At 35.9% G+C, this 15639-nt stretch overlaps 1 protein-coding gene across 1 annotated transcript in view; it reads right to left on the bottom strand.

The window, feature by feature from the left end:
• Positions 1-15639, bottom strand: part of LRBA (LPS responsive beige-like anchor protein) — a 365752-nt gene that overhangs the window by 214087 nt on the left and 136026 nt on the right. The window contains exon 36 of the mRNA XM_053939908.1: positions 751-917. Coding sequence (XP_053795883.1) covers positions 751-917 — 167 coding nt within the window. The remainder of the gene's footprint in view (positions 1-750; positions 918-15639) is intronic.

The following is a 15639-nucleotide window of genomic DNA, read 5'->3' on the forward strand; positions in this document are numbered from 1 at the left end:
AAAAAGAATTTGTTGTCTATTCATGTATTTCTCTCATACTTATTACTCCATTACATTCAAATAACAGTATCTTGATACATGAACACATTCAGCTAGGTTCTAGCCTAAATATGTTCCAGGTATTTGTAAGTATTAATTGAGGTAGTACTACAGGGACTTGAACTTGCATTTCAGATTTGCAAGTGAAACTTACACACAAGTCCCAGCTAAAGAAGTTAGACAAGTATCACTGTAATGAACGTATGTGCTGAGAATTCCAAAAGGAATTCATTGTGAATTAATCTGGCAGTACTGCTTTTACTTTGAAATTACTAATACAAATCCCACCATTTTCCTGTAATTCAGAAAGATGTATGCTTTTTTGTTTGTATGAAGTTTGGCAGAAAAGAAAACAAGTTACTGAACTGTGGCTCAATCTTGAATCACAAAATAGACCAAGAAGAAAGCTAGTAATAAGAATGTATTTAATTTTACAAATTATTTTTCAAATGAACAATAGGGCTGGAACATTCAAAATAAATACTGTCACACTTTTAATGCAAAGTTGAAAGTCACAATAGATTCATCCTGTTTTTCATTGCTCTAACAAAACCAGTTCTCTGATATTCACCCATACTAAAAACTGACACATTCGTTTTACCCTTTTTCTATTACTTTGTTTAAAAAACCCATGCTCACCTCTGACCATATGTCAAATCACCAGAGCTTTGATGCACAAAAGTATTTTAGAACACCCCAAAAATGCCTTACCTTGGTGCAGAGCTTCCCCAGGCTCCATGCTTGTCTGTCAGGATGTTGATAATTTTCTGTATTAGTTGTGTTGCAGTCACCTGGTCCCGGTACTTGGCTGCCGTGATCAAATGATGACACATTTTTTCTTCTTCCCGTTTGTCTGCAGAGTACTGGGCACACAGTGACTGGCAAGAAAATAAACACTTTATTACTCTTCATTTTAATTACACCATCCAAAGGAACTGTGAAGCACTTCATAATTAATTACTTATACAAAACTCTCACAAGAGAAGAATTAACCCTTTTCCAGGTTTGAGATTTGAGGCCCTGCACAGCTGCCCACAGGAAATCCATCCAGAGAGCCAAGCAGAGGATCTTGGTTTGCCATGAATTCTTTAACCACATCACACACACACTCAAAATTTAGCAAAAGCCAACACATTAATGGCCATGAATGGTCAGACTGCATAATAAAACATATAAAAGTGGTTATGCCTATAACAAAGTGAACAGCTTTATAAAAACAATGGCAAATTTCAGAATAATTAATGTCAGCTAGCTGACCACTCCACTCCCATGACTCTTGATTCGACTTGGGGAGCCAACTGCTTGCTGTTGCTTATAAAAATATTTATGCATGAAAGTTAAGGAGAAAAATCCACATTTGCATCTGAGGACTAAACCAATCTTTACAAGGTAGCTTCTTGAAGTTGAGCACACTTGCAGGTCAGCATTGGAAAGTCAGTAATTGTCCCAGGAGTATTACACCTGTTGTAAAAATACCTGCTTGCCAACCTGCTCAGAAGAAAATTCTAGCAAAGAACTGTAAGTCATGCCTACAAACTGAATTCCAAACTATGAGAGATTCTTTGTTACAACATTGTCTTATAGTTTGGGGTTTTGTTGACCTTCTGAAAATTTGCCTGTTAATAAAGAACTCAAAAAAAATGGGCATCAAATTTTTATCAACCCCCCACCAAAATGCCATTTTGCTCTACATGAAAACCCACAAGAAATTCAAGTATTGGTAGAAACAATAAAGGCTTTTCCCCACTTCAGCACTCTCTGTGTGTAAGTTCAGTTTTCATCTGGCAATTCCACAGATCACATATGCCAGACAAAGCATTTTGGCCTTTGTCAATTATTGGATTATTCTATGATCTAGTTAGTGGAATGGACACAAATGTCTGCCTAACAACAAAAAAAATTGCTTTTTCTTTGTGAAGCACAGCTGATGCAAACACTAGTATAATTATTTCTTAGAGGTTAGCTATCAGCACAATGTCATGTGCTTTTCATGCTTAAAACAGAAGCAATGCTTTATCTATACATATGTACAAGCCTTAGAAACTTGCTGCAAATAAAAAAATCAGCAGGCTATGAATGCTATTTATGTAGGTGTATATACAAATATATGTCATTTAAAGTGACAGAAAGAAAGAATGTGAAAAAAAACTACAAAATAAAAGTTGGCCTTGTGTAGATTTTCACAGACATTAGACAACAAAAACATACTAACAGATGAATACATTTTAAAGAATCATTCTAGCAATTTTTATATATTTAGGTATTTCCTCAGAATTTCCCCACACTTTACAGCAATGCTCACCTGATGAGCAGACATCCAGGAGGACTGAAGAATTAGCAGCTGACTTTCCAAGTCAATGAGACATCAAAAATTATCTTTTGTATTCCTACATGAAGCACTCTGCCATCCCTCTTCAAAAAAATGTAAGATGACTAAATCATACCCAACACTGGACAGGATTTTTCCAGCTCTTTCTGAACACAGCTGTCTTTTCCAATACCTTGAACTATTTTGCACCCATGATGATTCTGATTTTTCTTTAGCACTTTGTAAATGTTTTACAAGCTGTTATTTTTAAGTTACCTGAAAGGGCAAAATTCTAAAAACAAGTGAATAAGGTAAGCTAAGTAGTAAAATGTTTTAAAGTGCTCTTTAATGGATCCTCCTTTACAATTTGAACAGCAACTTTTCATATCTGACATAAAATCCATAGATATAAATCACATTAGAGGGTTATTCTTTCCCCATTATCAATCTCTGTCTCTTTATGGAACATTAAAGTCACATTTGACCTTAAAACATGATAAAATGGAAATCAAACTAGAATGTTTTGTAAAAGATATAGTGAACTTGTACCTCTTTTTAAAAAGTCTCTTTATGATGTGATTTTGAACACATTCTTCATTAAATACCAACAAGGATTTTCAAAATGTAGCTGTGACAAACGAAGAAAAAAAATTGTTTTTTATTGTCCTGACAACTTCCACCGAAATATGACCAGGCTGTTATAAACTGGAAAGAGAACTCCACTTTTCGGGAAATCCACCACTTAATATGAATAGAAATTTGCAATTATACACCAAAACCGAGAGGCTCCCACAGGCAGCAATCACATAAAATTATAACATCGCTCTAGGAAGAACTCTTAACCATTGCACACTTTTTACAATGTATATTTTGCAAACAAAAACAGAAAGAAGCCACACTTTTGCCAGATATCTGTCACATGTATATATAGTAAGTAACCCTAAGAAAGTTCTGCAAGAATAACCTTCTCTTTGATTACACACATGTCTCACCAGTTGTTCAGTGGTTCAGTTTCTACTCTCAATATATGCCAAATATACAGCAAAACAGAAGTTATTTCTCCACCTCCCTCTCTCAAATACTTAGAATACAAGAGTGAAAGAAGACTAGTTCCACTAAAAGAATCACAAAAAGACCCATCCTAAAGTAGCCAGTCACCACTAGACTATTCTGAAACCACTCAAAAGTCCCTATTTCTCTTCATTTTACATTTTCCAGATGCCAGGTTCACCTGATGCACCGCTTCCAAAGATGCAACACCAGGATATAGAGTGGTACACAGTCAACACTTCACACTAAATCCCAATCATTGCATTTATGTAAAATAGAAATCCAGTTTGATTTCTGTTTGTGCACAATCTCAAAGAAGTATTTTTATGGCTCTATTTCTTTTTTAGTATTTCATCTCTTGCACCTGCAATGTGCACCCTTGTCATGCCAGAATATGGTTTTACAAATAAGATACACAGTTAAACAGAGCTGTCAAACCTTCCTTCCATTGCTGCCTTGGCCTACATGATTTTTGTTATCTACTTGGGCAAGTGTGCAATGAAACCGTAATCACAAAAGTAGTCCAGTCACACTTAGGATGAAACAAAGTGTTGAAAGGAGAAGAAAAAAAATGCATTTTCATATACATACCTCACAGGTTATCTCCAAAAAGTCTTAAATTCAGTGAGTGCTGAAAGTTTTACAAAGGAGAAGTGAGTTAAGCATGGAATAGAGGCAAGACCCTTGTTTTCCAGCCCTTCATCCAGGACAGAACAAAATCCTTTGCTTTGCCATTATTGCAGAACAGGGTTTCTCCTCTCTCCCATTGTCTGCCCGTACAAGACTGCAGGCAATTTGAACACATAGGTTATCTAAAGATTCATTTTTAAGGAACTGGAATTCTGAAGGGCCACAAGGTCATCCAAGAGGCAAGTTATAGATATGAAAATACAGTACATTCTGTATGCAGGAAATATTCCAGAAATACTGACAGGGTGAGTTAGTCTATTTCGCCTGTCTGTATTTCAGTGAAGAGCAGGATTAACCTAGTTTTTAGAATCACTTTATCTTTGATCTTAACAAAAATGTCAAGTAAAATATTTTTTCTGCATGCTACCATTTCCATTGCAATTTTGGAGCTGCACCTCTGCAGCCCCAAAATAACAATGTAATGCTTTCTACAGGAGATTCAAAAGTTTAATAGTGTATGGTTTTTAAAAGAAATGTTGCACCTTTTTACTTTTATTCTTCAACTCTGAGATCACGAACACTTTTATATATGCCAGTTCCTTTGTCTAATTTAGCTAAAAGCTACTGGCTTTGTGAACAGCCTGTCTCAGAGGGTGTCACTTAAGAGGAAAAGTCATCCGTAAGATAACGCACAGTCTTGCCACTAATGCAAATTCCCTGCAAATAAGTATATTTTACTAAATGAAGGAGCTCCTCAGTCCTCTGCCTTCACAGATCTTTGCACTTGACCTCTGACCTGAGGTTTAAAGTCTGGACTAAAAATGCTACCCAGGGAAATCTTACAAAGACTCCTGAATAAGACTTAGAAAAATGAAAGCTTAAAACCTCAACAGCGAACAAAAGTCAACCAATGACAACATCTGACAGCCACCGTCAATTCTGAAGTGATGCCTCTGTCATCCAACGACTCCAAGTATTGATTTCTCTCAGCATGAAAAAAGCTTAAGCCAATGAAATAGATATAGCATCATCCCCCCGATAATAGCCATCAAGGTTAACACCAGCGGAACACTTATCAAAGTATCTCTTCTATTTCTTCTTGTTTTAATGGACTGAACACAATGCAATGGCTTCTCATCTCTTCAACCCATGGTTTTCCAAACCTCATTTATCCACTTTTCCAGCCTTTTATCTGATTTCAACATTAAAAAGAATCTGCATCTAAATCAACTGTTTGTAATACAAATGGGGCAGGGGGAGAATGGAAAAAAAAAAAAAAAAAGTAGGTTTATAGCCAGACATTCCTGAGGGGAAAAAAAGGGTGCATTTAAAATAACAAGAGGAGGAAAAAAAACATGCAGTTGACTTAGATCACACCAAACACAGACTGGGAAAACTATGGTCATGACCAGAAAAAAAAAAAAAAAATCTACCACAATCAATTTGGTTTTGTGATTAGAGAGAAATGCAAGGATCTCAAGAGACATCTGGCTTTAATCAGTGCTGAGTCAACAGCTTTATTTTTTACCTTCAAGTCTCACAGAATTAAGCTTCAGTAAACCCAAATAAACACTAGGCAACAGCACTTTTATGCAGATTGCGGACTTCAAGTGAACCCAATTTAGTACAGTAGGTAAATGAGAAAAACTAATGTGAGTTCAACTGGAAAAAAAAGCAGCTGTCAGAATAAAGAAATAATGAAGAGCAGAGACAAATCAAATCAGATTTCCTCTGCAGTATCCACTAGCACCACAGACCTTTTTTTAGACTGTTTCTTTGATGCTTATCAAATTGATATTATTTGTGCGACAGAAGCACCCTCGGATCAGAATCAAAGACAAAGCTTTGCACAAACAAGTAAGATCTCTCCCTTTTTGCTAGAAACTGGGATTTGCTACGCTATTCCAATCTTCTAACTCTCTAAGCATCACTGCTAACCACTGGCATAAACAATATGCAGGGAGAAATGTCCTTTTCAAATCCAAGGACCTGTTTTTACTGTAGTTATGTACAAACATCTTGCATTCAAATCATACACTAGGATAGGAAGTTTCCTCCCCTCCTTTTTGCAAATACAGTTTGTCAGTAGTCCCTTCATGCTGCTCTAGTTTAAAACAGTCCAAGAGCCTAAAGGCAACACATTTCAGCAATAAATTTAACATTTTTTGGGTTCACATCTTTTAAGTACAATGCATTTTTCAAGCTAGAAAGAATCCAAGTACCATTCCCTGAACTCTAGAAACAGTAAAGCTCAGCACTCCTGCACAGGTGGCTCTGTGCTCTCAGGTTTGATATTAAGCAAAGGAGCCAGGGATGATTTCTTCAACCATTCCCCAAGCAAACTATATCACCCTTGTCACAGTCAATGGCTTCAACACCGCCACAGAAATTAGTGCTGTATTCACTGAAGAACTAGTCCAGTGCAACAAGCAAATCAAATCCATGAACAACTTCTGGAACTGACACACTCCCTTATTTTATAAGGAACATCCACTCTGTCCAAAAAAATGACATATACTTACATAATCTAAAGATTCACTACACATTCTTAGTGAGGGCCAAATTAAGGTCACACTGGTTATTTCACAGGTGTTGGATACTTGCTATCTTTTCATATTGTTCTTTCTATGCAACTTTAGCTTTAAAAATGGGGTAAAATGCCTTTTAATCAGCTGAAAAAATAAGTACTGGAGTGGGCCAAATACAAAACTCTGGAATGTCCTCATTAATTCCTTTACTGTGACCACCACCACTGCAACTGCCTCATTCCACTGAGGCACAGTAAGGATTTCCATTGCCCTGAAGGTGGGAACAAAGCAGTTCAACAGTTTTGGCACCAACAGCCAAATGACTACTTCCCCAGGATTCAGATTTCCAGACACCTCGCTGCCAGCACAGTTCTTTTACAACTCACAGCACCAAGGCTTGGCACAGGAGTGACACTTGAACAGATTGAAAGTCACTTGCAGTTCAGATGGCACAGTTAAACCTGAAATGAAGTCTCTAAGAGCAGGTAACACACAGCAGTGAGGATGTTTGAACAACACAACTTAATAGTTAAGAAGCCCATAAAGATACCACATGAAAAGCAATTTTTCACAAGTTTTGTATCCAATTATTTCTGAATAATTTTTCATACTAGTGGCAAAGGGTACATTTCTGTAAGTGGGGAAACAATAATACCTTAAAACATAGAAGAAATGGACATTCTCAATAAGTGGAGAAATGTAGCCAGAATGATTCAGACAAGCAGATAAACCAAAGAATTATTTGGAACCTTATTACAAAATACATTGTACCACTAGTTCCTCTCATAAGTGCTATGGAGCAGTTTGCAATAAAGTTCCAAATAAAATCACTATAAATGTGGCTTCAGTCTCTGGCTATTAAAAAAAGTGAAAGGCATTTGAATGACTTAAAATGCTTTAAGTTCTATAGCTATCAAAGAGACAGCTATAGATACTTAGGTATATCAGCATTTAACACCTGACTTATGTTAATGGTCTCAACACCTACCTTGGAGGAATTGTGTATTTCTATACAAGATTCGTTAAGAAGTCACATTCATGCTGTATGTAGAATTCTAAGCAAAAATGATCAGCATGCCTCTGTTGATTTTCTTATTTATTGCTTGATATTCCTGCTACATCACACTTACTAAATTTCCCTATAAATTTATAAAAGACACGCAAAGAAAATTCATTTCCAGCCAAAAACCTCTTCATAAACAGTTTCCAAGCTTATGTAAAGTTCCAGCTTTTCAAAAGGCAGAAAGATTAGCCCCTTGAGATATCCCTGCAGCCTGGGGTCTGTGTTTCTGGTTCTATTTTATACATAGCTCCCCTCAAACACTTTTCAGCTTTCCCTGTTTAGTGTCTTGAATTCAGAACACAACTCTGATTTTAACCCAGGAGTTTGAGAATGTATCAAAATCTATCAATTCATGAACAAAGAACAGAGAGATCACATTCACTTGAGATAACAAGCATTGAGACATAATAATTTCCTATCTTGCCGTGATGGGTTGCATGCCAGAGACAAGCACACCTTTAATAAACACCAGTTCTTTGGATCCCACATCGTTTTCAGACCTGACTGGGTTCCTAAAGATGTCCCTTATGAGGCTTAGTAGGGGGAAAAAAATTAAAAACATGCAATTGTCTTTACAAACACAAATTCATTGTCCAAAAGGTAATTCATCTGTCCTTCACCAGTTTCTACCATGGTTACTCCAAGAGCTAATTTAGTGGTCTTGATGTCTGACAGTTGAGGACCTTTGCAGCCTCTCAGAACAGAGAATGATCACCCTGCCTGGCATGTATCCTTGAGCAACTCTGCTAAATAGGACAAACACAGATTTGCTGGCAAAGTGTTTCTTTCCCACACATGGGAAAAAGCCCGTTAGTTACTACCTTTAAGTCATCTTCATCTGCAGAAACATTTTAGTTAATTATGAAGGAAAACTATTAAGGGTGGGTGTTGGTTTGCTGGTGTTTTTTTGGTCAGAAAAATTTCAAATTACTAGACAGAATCTGTGAAAAAAGGAGGATTACATGGAATTTTATTCTAAAGTCTGTTCAAGAATAACATGTTCAGTGCTGCCAATTTTCAAGTTTCTAACTTACACTCTAAAATTGCTCTTTACCTCTTCGTGAAATAAGATTCTTGAGAGGCTTATTCTTTCCAGGACCAAGTATTTTAAAAACAAGATTCGATGATGAAATGGCAAAGACAAAAAAAGACAAAAAAAAAAAAAAAACCCACAAAAAAAAAAAAAAAAACACCAAAAAAAAAAAAAAAACAACACAACAAAACAAAAACAAAAATAAACAGAAGCAAAGAAAAGTATTTTTAAAATATGGTCTATATGGTCTTTTATACCAGTTATTCTTTAAAATCATTCCTAGTCACTTACTTTAGAAACATGTTAAGAGCAACAATCCTAGCTTTGGCTTAACCTCTGCCTTATCTTAAAGCCTCCTGTCAGAGTTCCTATAGCATCACACTATAAAAAGCAAATTGTTTTAACCTTCTTTTTTCCCCTCTCCTTTTTTCCGGTATTCTATGTTTTGTGTTTCATTCCACCTACAGCATGAGACATTTTCCTTTATGATTGATTCTCATGCATTAAGGTAACATGATTTTTAATTCTAGAAGAGCATGAGATGTATATGAAGCTTTTTTAATTAATATGTTTTTATTCAGAAAAATTTCTACAACCCTTGAAAGGTTGACATTTGGCTCTAAAAATTGTTGGGAGCAGGATAATTTCATTTCTTTTATAACGGAGTGATTTTACTATCCATAAAAAGACAACATTTGCAATACGCCTATTACTGAAAGCATAAGACAACAGCCTCTGGGTTTCTCTGCAGCAGTCTTCAGTGAAAAAGAACATTCACAGAACTCCAGATCCTCATACTGAGTAAAATGGAACACAGATTGAAAATATTGCTCTAAATTTTTTTTTTTTTTCTTGCTGTCTTGGTGTATATGAAAAGATTGCAACGATGCAAGAGAAAGTATTACAACTACCACAGATGCTCCCTTCAGAGAAATGAAGAACAATGTAGCACCAAGCAGTTTCTACTGGCATAATCCTTTATGTTGTCAATTTTAATTAAAAAAAAATACATAATACTCACTAAACAATTTGTTTACCTTTATATAAGAACAGGTAAGAACCACTTGCTAAATTTTATCTTTATTTCTCATTTCAATGCTACTTTTCAGAACTTGTGATATATACCAATTTCACGGTTATGATGTTCTTGTTGAGTTTTGATTTTGGCTCTGTTTAAGTTCAGCATACAAGATTTTTCTCTCTGTTTGTTTTGGATTTGTTTTTTTTAAATGGTATGAGGGTGATTGCATAGTAGCCTTCAAGACAGTTACCAGCATTTTCTACCAACAGCTGAACACAGGGATGTTGGTGTAAGACCACAAAACAGATTACACATTCCAACTGCACAAATCCTGCTTAACTAGACTGTGCTAATTGACTTTAACTCAGTGTAAAATAATAGGTTCAATACTTGGAGCTTGTTATGTTTAGAGCACAACAGCCATGCAGGATAAAAAAAAAAGCAACACAAATCTGTGCTTTGGTGTGAATTACAGTTCACTCATTAAAATTATAGGTTTTGAAATAAAGTACAGTGACTAATCAGAATCAGCAGCTTCCACCAAGCATGCACAAAACCAAAAGAAACTACTGAAATTACATAAAGCATTATATAAAACACATGTAAGCGACAGTTATTGGACATACCAAAGAGCCATGTAACAACATCTCTCACATACTTTAACAGCTTCAGTTACACTCCAGCCAATAAACTACTTCTAATACTCCAAATTTCTGAACAGCTTCAAACAACTGTGATTCAAAAATAACCCAGGAAACATTCCTCCCTCCTCTCATGCTGACCATATGAAATTGCCTTGCAAAACAGCATTGGGCCACTGCCAAGATGAGTGATGTTGGCTACAGGGCTCTCAACAACTGCTTAGAAATGAGATATTTGGGGTTTCTAACAGGCAAGCACAGGAAAAAACAATCAACAGTATTTTAGAAGTCAGAATATCTGATATTTTTTTTTCCTTTTGTAAATGTTCCCTTAGGAACAAGGGCCAGCATAGAGCCAGCAGAGGTGAGGATGGCCCAGTCCTGCTGGTGGTAGTGGAGAGAAGACAGGGCCAACCCTGGCCTCCGGTCCCAGGTTATGACAACATTTGTTTCACAAGTTCCACACATTCTCTATCATATAGCAACCTACCCAGTAACTGAGAATTTTGCTTACTTTATCTGTCAAGGATTGGTATCAACCATAAAAGATGGAATCTCAAACTGCTCTAAGGACAACAGACAATTCAGGATAGTTTTGTAAGACTTAAATCTCAAGTTTCTGCAAGGACAGGCACGGAAAAAGGCTTGAAGGAGCACAAACATCTCAACAACCATTAGGTCATATTCTTGGCATTACTACTTAGACTTAGAATTTGTTCCTGTACATTTTTTACCAAAAACCCCACAGTATCTTTGCACTAGGATACAAAAGGGAAAAAAATGGAATGATGACCAAAGCACTTGCACTGCTTATCATAGTCACTATCATCACCTTCCTTGGAAGCCCTACTTCCAAGACGTATCAAAATCTTTTAAGATGGCCAGAAATCTTTGAAGATGCATTTTCTAAGTAGTGGATTAATAACAGGGACTTAGAAATGTGAGCAGGAAACAGGTGGAAGGGAGGAGCGGTGAGAAAAGTAACAGGAAACATCTTGTGTGAAGGAATAGTGAGGACAGTTTGGTTTTGTGATTGGTAAATCTTTCTAAGGATTGACTCTGCCACTTCCAGTTGGACTCCAGATTAACAGTGAAATCCAGAGGTTTCTAAGTCACTTGGAAGCTTCCCTGACAAAATAATCACCAGAAGAGCAGCTTAACTGCCTGATACATCTTCCTTTTCATGACATGAGACCATCTCAAAGGAATTGGCTCAGCTTTCTCCCATTTAGGTCAAAGAGAAAAATCAGTGGATAGATTCATTCTGTAAACACTTCAATAAAAGAATAACATGAAGCAGGAGGGAAAAGATTTTTTAACTCTGTTATAATGATTCCCACTTTAAATACAGGGAAGTTAAGATAAAAACCTGGACTGCAAAGCAGTGAGGTAGAAGGGGCAATGTGAAAGGACCTTTCAATTCCAGTTAAGAATTCTGATTAGTGCAGTCTTGTTCGCTTTCCTGGAAAGCTGCATAGATCTACTCAGAAATAAATGGCTACCTTTGGAAAAAATTAGGAATATCACCCCTGAACGGATGTGGCTTGACAGTTCTCCACCATTTTCACCTCCCTGGATCCCAGACATCCCCATCTACTACAAACTACAGATAATTTTATCAATTCAGTGGTAAAATCTTTATTTAAGCAATTACTATCTCTTTTCAACCAGCACTCATGAAGGTGTTTATTTCTGCATGTCACAATATTTTGCATTCATAATGGAGGATTTTCAGTGAAAGGCTGAAGCTTTCAATGGAACAAGAAAGTAAATTATTACACAAAATGCAACATTTTGTACCATTTTCTCCTCAATAATATACTAAAAGAGGATAGAGAAATATACTCTAAGGAAGAAATACAGGTAACAGTACTCTTAAGTGCTTTCAGGTACTACTGACAAACACCTTCAAACATTTTCTAAGCATCTCAGTATGTTGTCCCAAAGCTGATTTTCATAAGTCACCTTCATGAGCATCAAAAAATAAACCTGCAGGTATGAACTTCATCATGCCTCAATCAGGAGACCGCATTAACTACAAAATGAGACAATTCCTACTATGATTTTAGTCCAAACAAGAAAATTATGAGGGTAACCACAGCTGACTTAACCAAGAAGCCATAGGTCAAGACAGGTAGCTACCCAAAATATGGACCAGAATTTCAATTCATTACTCTATAGGGTCAGGTATGCTACATCTTTTAGGCACATCCAAACCTGGTTTGGGGTTGCAAATCAATCTAACGTGAATATACTTGTTCTTCCTTTCCTATATAGAAATTTTAGCGTGCACATGCTTGGGTAAATAATGTAGATAAAAAGCACACTTTGCAACCCTAGTAAGGTTCAGACTTTAAAAAATAAGCTCCTTTTACATTCAGCTCCAGGCAGTAATTTAGTGAATCAGTAAATGAGTGCATACTGGAGGTACACAAACTTGTACATGGCTTGTTCTTGTACATACAGCTGCAGAGTGAGCTGCCTTCATAATGTCACTTCTAAATTTTCATTTCAACCACCAGACACTACAAAACATATTTTACAAGTAACACAAATAACAACATCCTAATACCCATATGCACCAATCTACCCCAGTAACTTCAGAACTGAAAAGCTTTTACATGAAATCCAGCTATAGGCAAGTGGATGGGCTTTAACCCAACAGCCTGAACTCAGGTCAGTCATAAATAGCGTTTGTAACTTCGGTGCTTTTGCCAGGAAATGTCAAATGAGAGAAAAACCACGCAGAAACAGCACTAGAGTATAGGGAATTATTTTACCATTTTGTGACTTCTTTCTTCAATTGCTGTTATAAACAACCTTTTTACCTAAAAACAATTACTTTTGAAAATGCAATTGTATTTAGAATATTCAAGACTACTGCCAAAAGACTGTCAGATACATCTGGACTACAAATGATAATATGTTGAATCAAAAGCTAACACCCATTTAGCAATCAGATGCATATTTCATCCTTAATGAAGGCCTGAAAAGAAGAGTTCACTTTATTCTGGATGCAGGTATCAAAGCAGATCTCACAAAGCAACACAGACGCATCATCTAAGGATCTTTTTCACATTAAGAATCCTATTAGAAGGAAAACACTAAAAGGTAATTGAATTTCCCTCAGTTATCTTCATCTCTGTCAGCTCCTGCTACAATAACTTACTCTCCAGAGCAGAGATAACTCAATTCTGTCCAGCAAGCATATGTTATGAATCTCCAAAGCAAACTTGTCTAAATCATTCTGGTCTTCTATCAAGGTTGGCCGTAGATATGAACTCTGACAGAAAGCAAACAAATTTATTTTTATCTTTTCAGTAATTCGCTTCCCTGTGCCTTGATGGAAGAATCTGAAAGATATAAATATTTCCACTAATTCTGGAACTATAAAGACTAGTTGAAAACATTGCATCTGAAAGTTAATGCTATTAAAAACTCTTCAATTCCCTAGTCTGTTTTAACAGAAAAACAAAGCAGTTTTGGGTTACTGTAGGCACACATAAACTAAATTATCATGGTGTAATGAACACTTTTTTTCAGAATGGTTTTGATATTTATATTTTCACCTTCAGTGGAAATGTGAAATTGGGAAATAACGACAACAGAAGAATACTCTAATTTCTTTTTTTTCCATCAAAGCTCTTAAAACATCAGTAAGCACAAATCCTCCAATCACATGAACAAACTACTTTGATTTTAAAAGTCACATTTTGGGAAGGTATCCTCACTTATCTAGACCAACATCACAAAAGCAAAATAAAAGAAAAAGCAGCCAAAGAAAGGGTATATGACAAGAATTAGTAGAACTAATTCCAGAAGGAGAGGAGAGAAAATATGAGATAAGAGCCTGATCAAACTAACATTAACTGTAGAATTACTGTCAGTTTGTTTCAGACTCTCCAACATATACGTAAAAACAGTCTGCACATTGAGCGAATAATGAATTGAGAGAGCTCCTTGCTGACACTCAGCTACTCAGAACCATTTAGTCACAAAAGAGATGTGAGGAACTGGAGGGGAAATTTGTAAGACCAAGTCATTGTAATAATAACACAGCACAGGAGCTTCACGTTAGATAATAAAACACAGAAAATAATCTAATTTTAGATATAAAATTATGTCCAGTGCATTCATCTTTATCTTTACTCCTTTCTGCCATGATTTGGCAGCTATTAGAATTAATTCTTCATTACATTTGTTGGAGTCTGCCTCCCAACTGTAAGCATTGAGTGTAGTCATCAGCCATTATCAGCAACAGCTTTATTCTATTAATTACAACAGTGTAATGAACAGAAGGTGCTCTAGGAAATACTGGTTGTGATCCATGTCTCCTCATCCAACCTGACTCACTACCAGGGAAAAGCCATTTTACAACCCAAGAATCACTTCAAATTGCAGAAGAGTGGGAGTGTATTCTGCGAGAGTGTGACAGCATTTTCGCTTTCAATAAGCTCTTCTTTAAGAATGCACTGTTTGACATAGGATAATAGGCTTGACAGTGAAGCCCAAAGATAATAAACACATAACAGGAAAGAAATAATGCTAAATGAAAATAAAAGTAAGTTCAAGTTTATAAATGAGTATTTAAGTCCAACCTACCAGCTGAAATACTGAGAAAAAACACCTTCAGGTATATAGACCCTGAAGATCTTCTGTGACCTTGTCAGCTCCAGTATCAGAATTATTTTAATGTAATGTCTTTCTCATTTAGATCAAACTGAGTTACAATAAAACACATAGGAGAGATGTGTACTATCACCAGTGCTTTTTATTCAAAGCTGAACAATTCCTAACACCGTTCTTAAAATGGTATGTAAGCAATACAAGTTATTGTTGGACAGAAATTTTAGAATAAAATATCCAATCAAGCACAAACAGGATATTTGCTTAGTTAGTGCTAGAAAATTGCATTCTATTTACACTGTATTACTTCAGTCTGGATTATTTAAGAATCATTACCTGACATGAGCTACCATAAAAGTCTGTACATTAATAATAAATAAGGTAAACAATACAGATTTATTTTTCATGAACAACAACATTTCTGATGGGAACATCTCATTTGGAGCAAAAAATTTCTTACCTGGCTAGCTTAATTTTCATATTATAAATATAAAAAGATGCAGAAAAACATGGAAAATGTTTTAATAGACTACACGAGATCAGTATAAAAAGATACAATATTAGGGATTCAAAGGAAACATATGCCATCCAAAAGAAGGCTTTTTTAAAAACAAACAAACAAAAAGCTGGAATGGTTAAACTGTAGAAAGAAAACGGCATTCTTCAGTAAGCCTCCCCAAAGAAGGAAAACAGAAAAACA

This window comes from Vidua chalybeata, chromosome 4 (genome assembly GCF_026979565.1).
Source record: "Vidua chalybeata isolate OUT-0048 chromosome 4, bVidCha1 merged haplotype, whole genome shotgun sequence".
In the NCBI taxonomy this organism is placed as follows: Eukaryota; Metazoa; Chordata; class Aves; order Passeriformes; family Viduidae; genus Vidua; species Vidua chalybeata.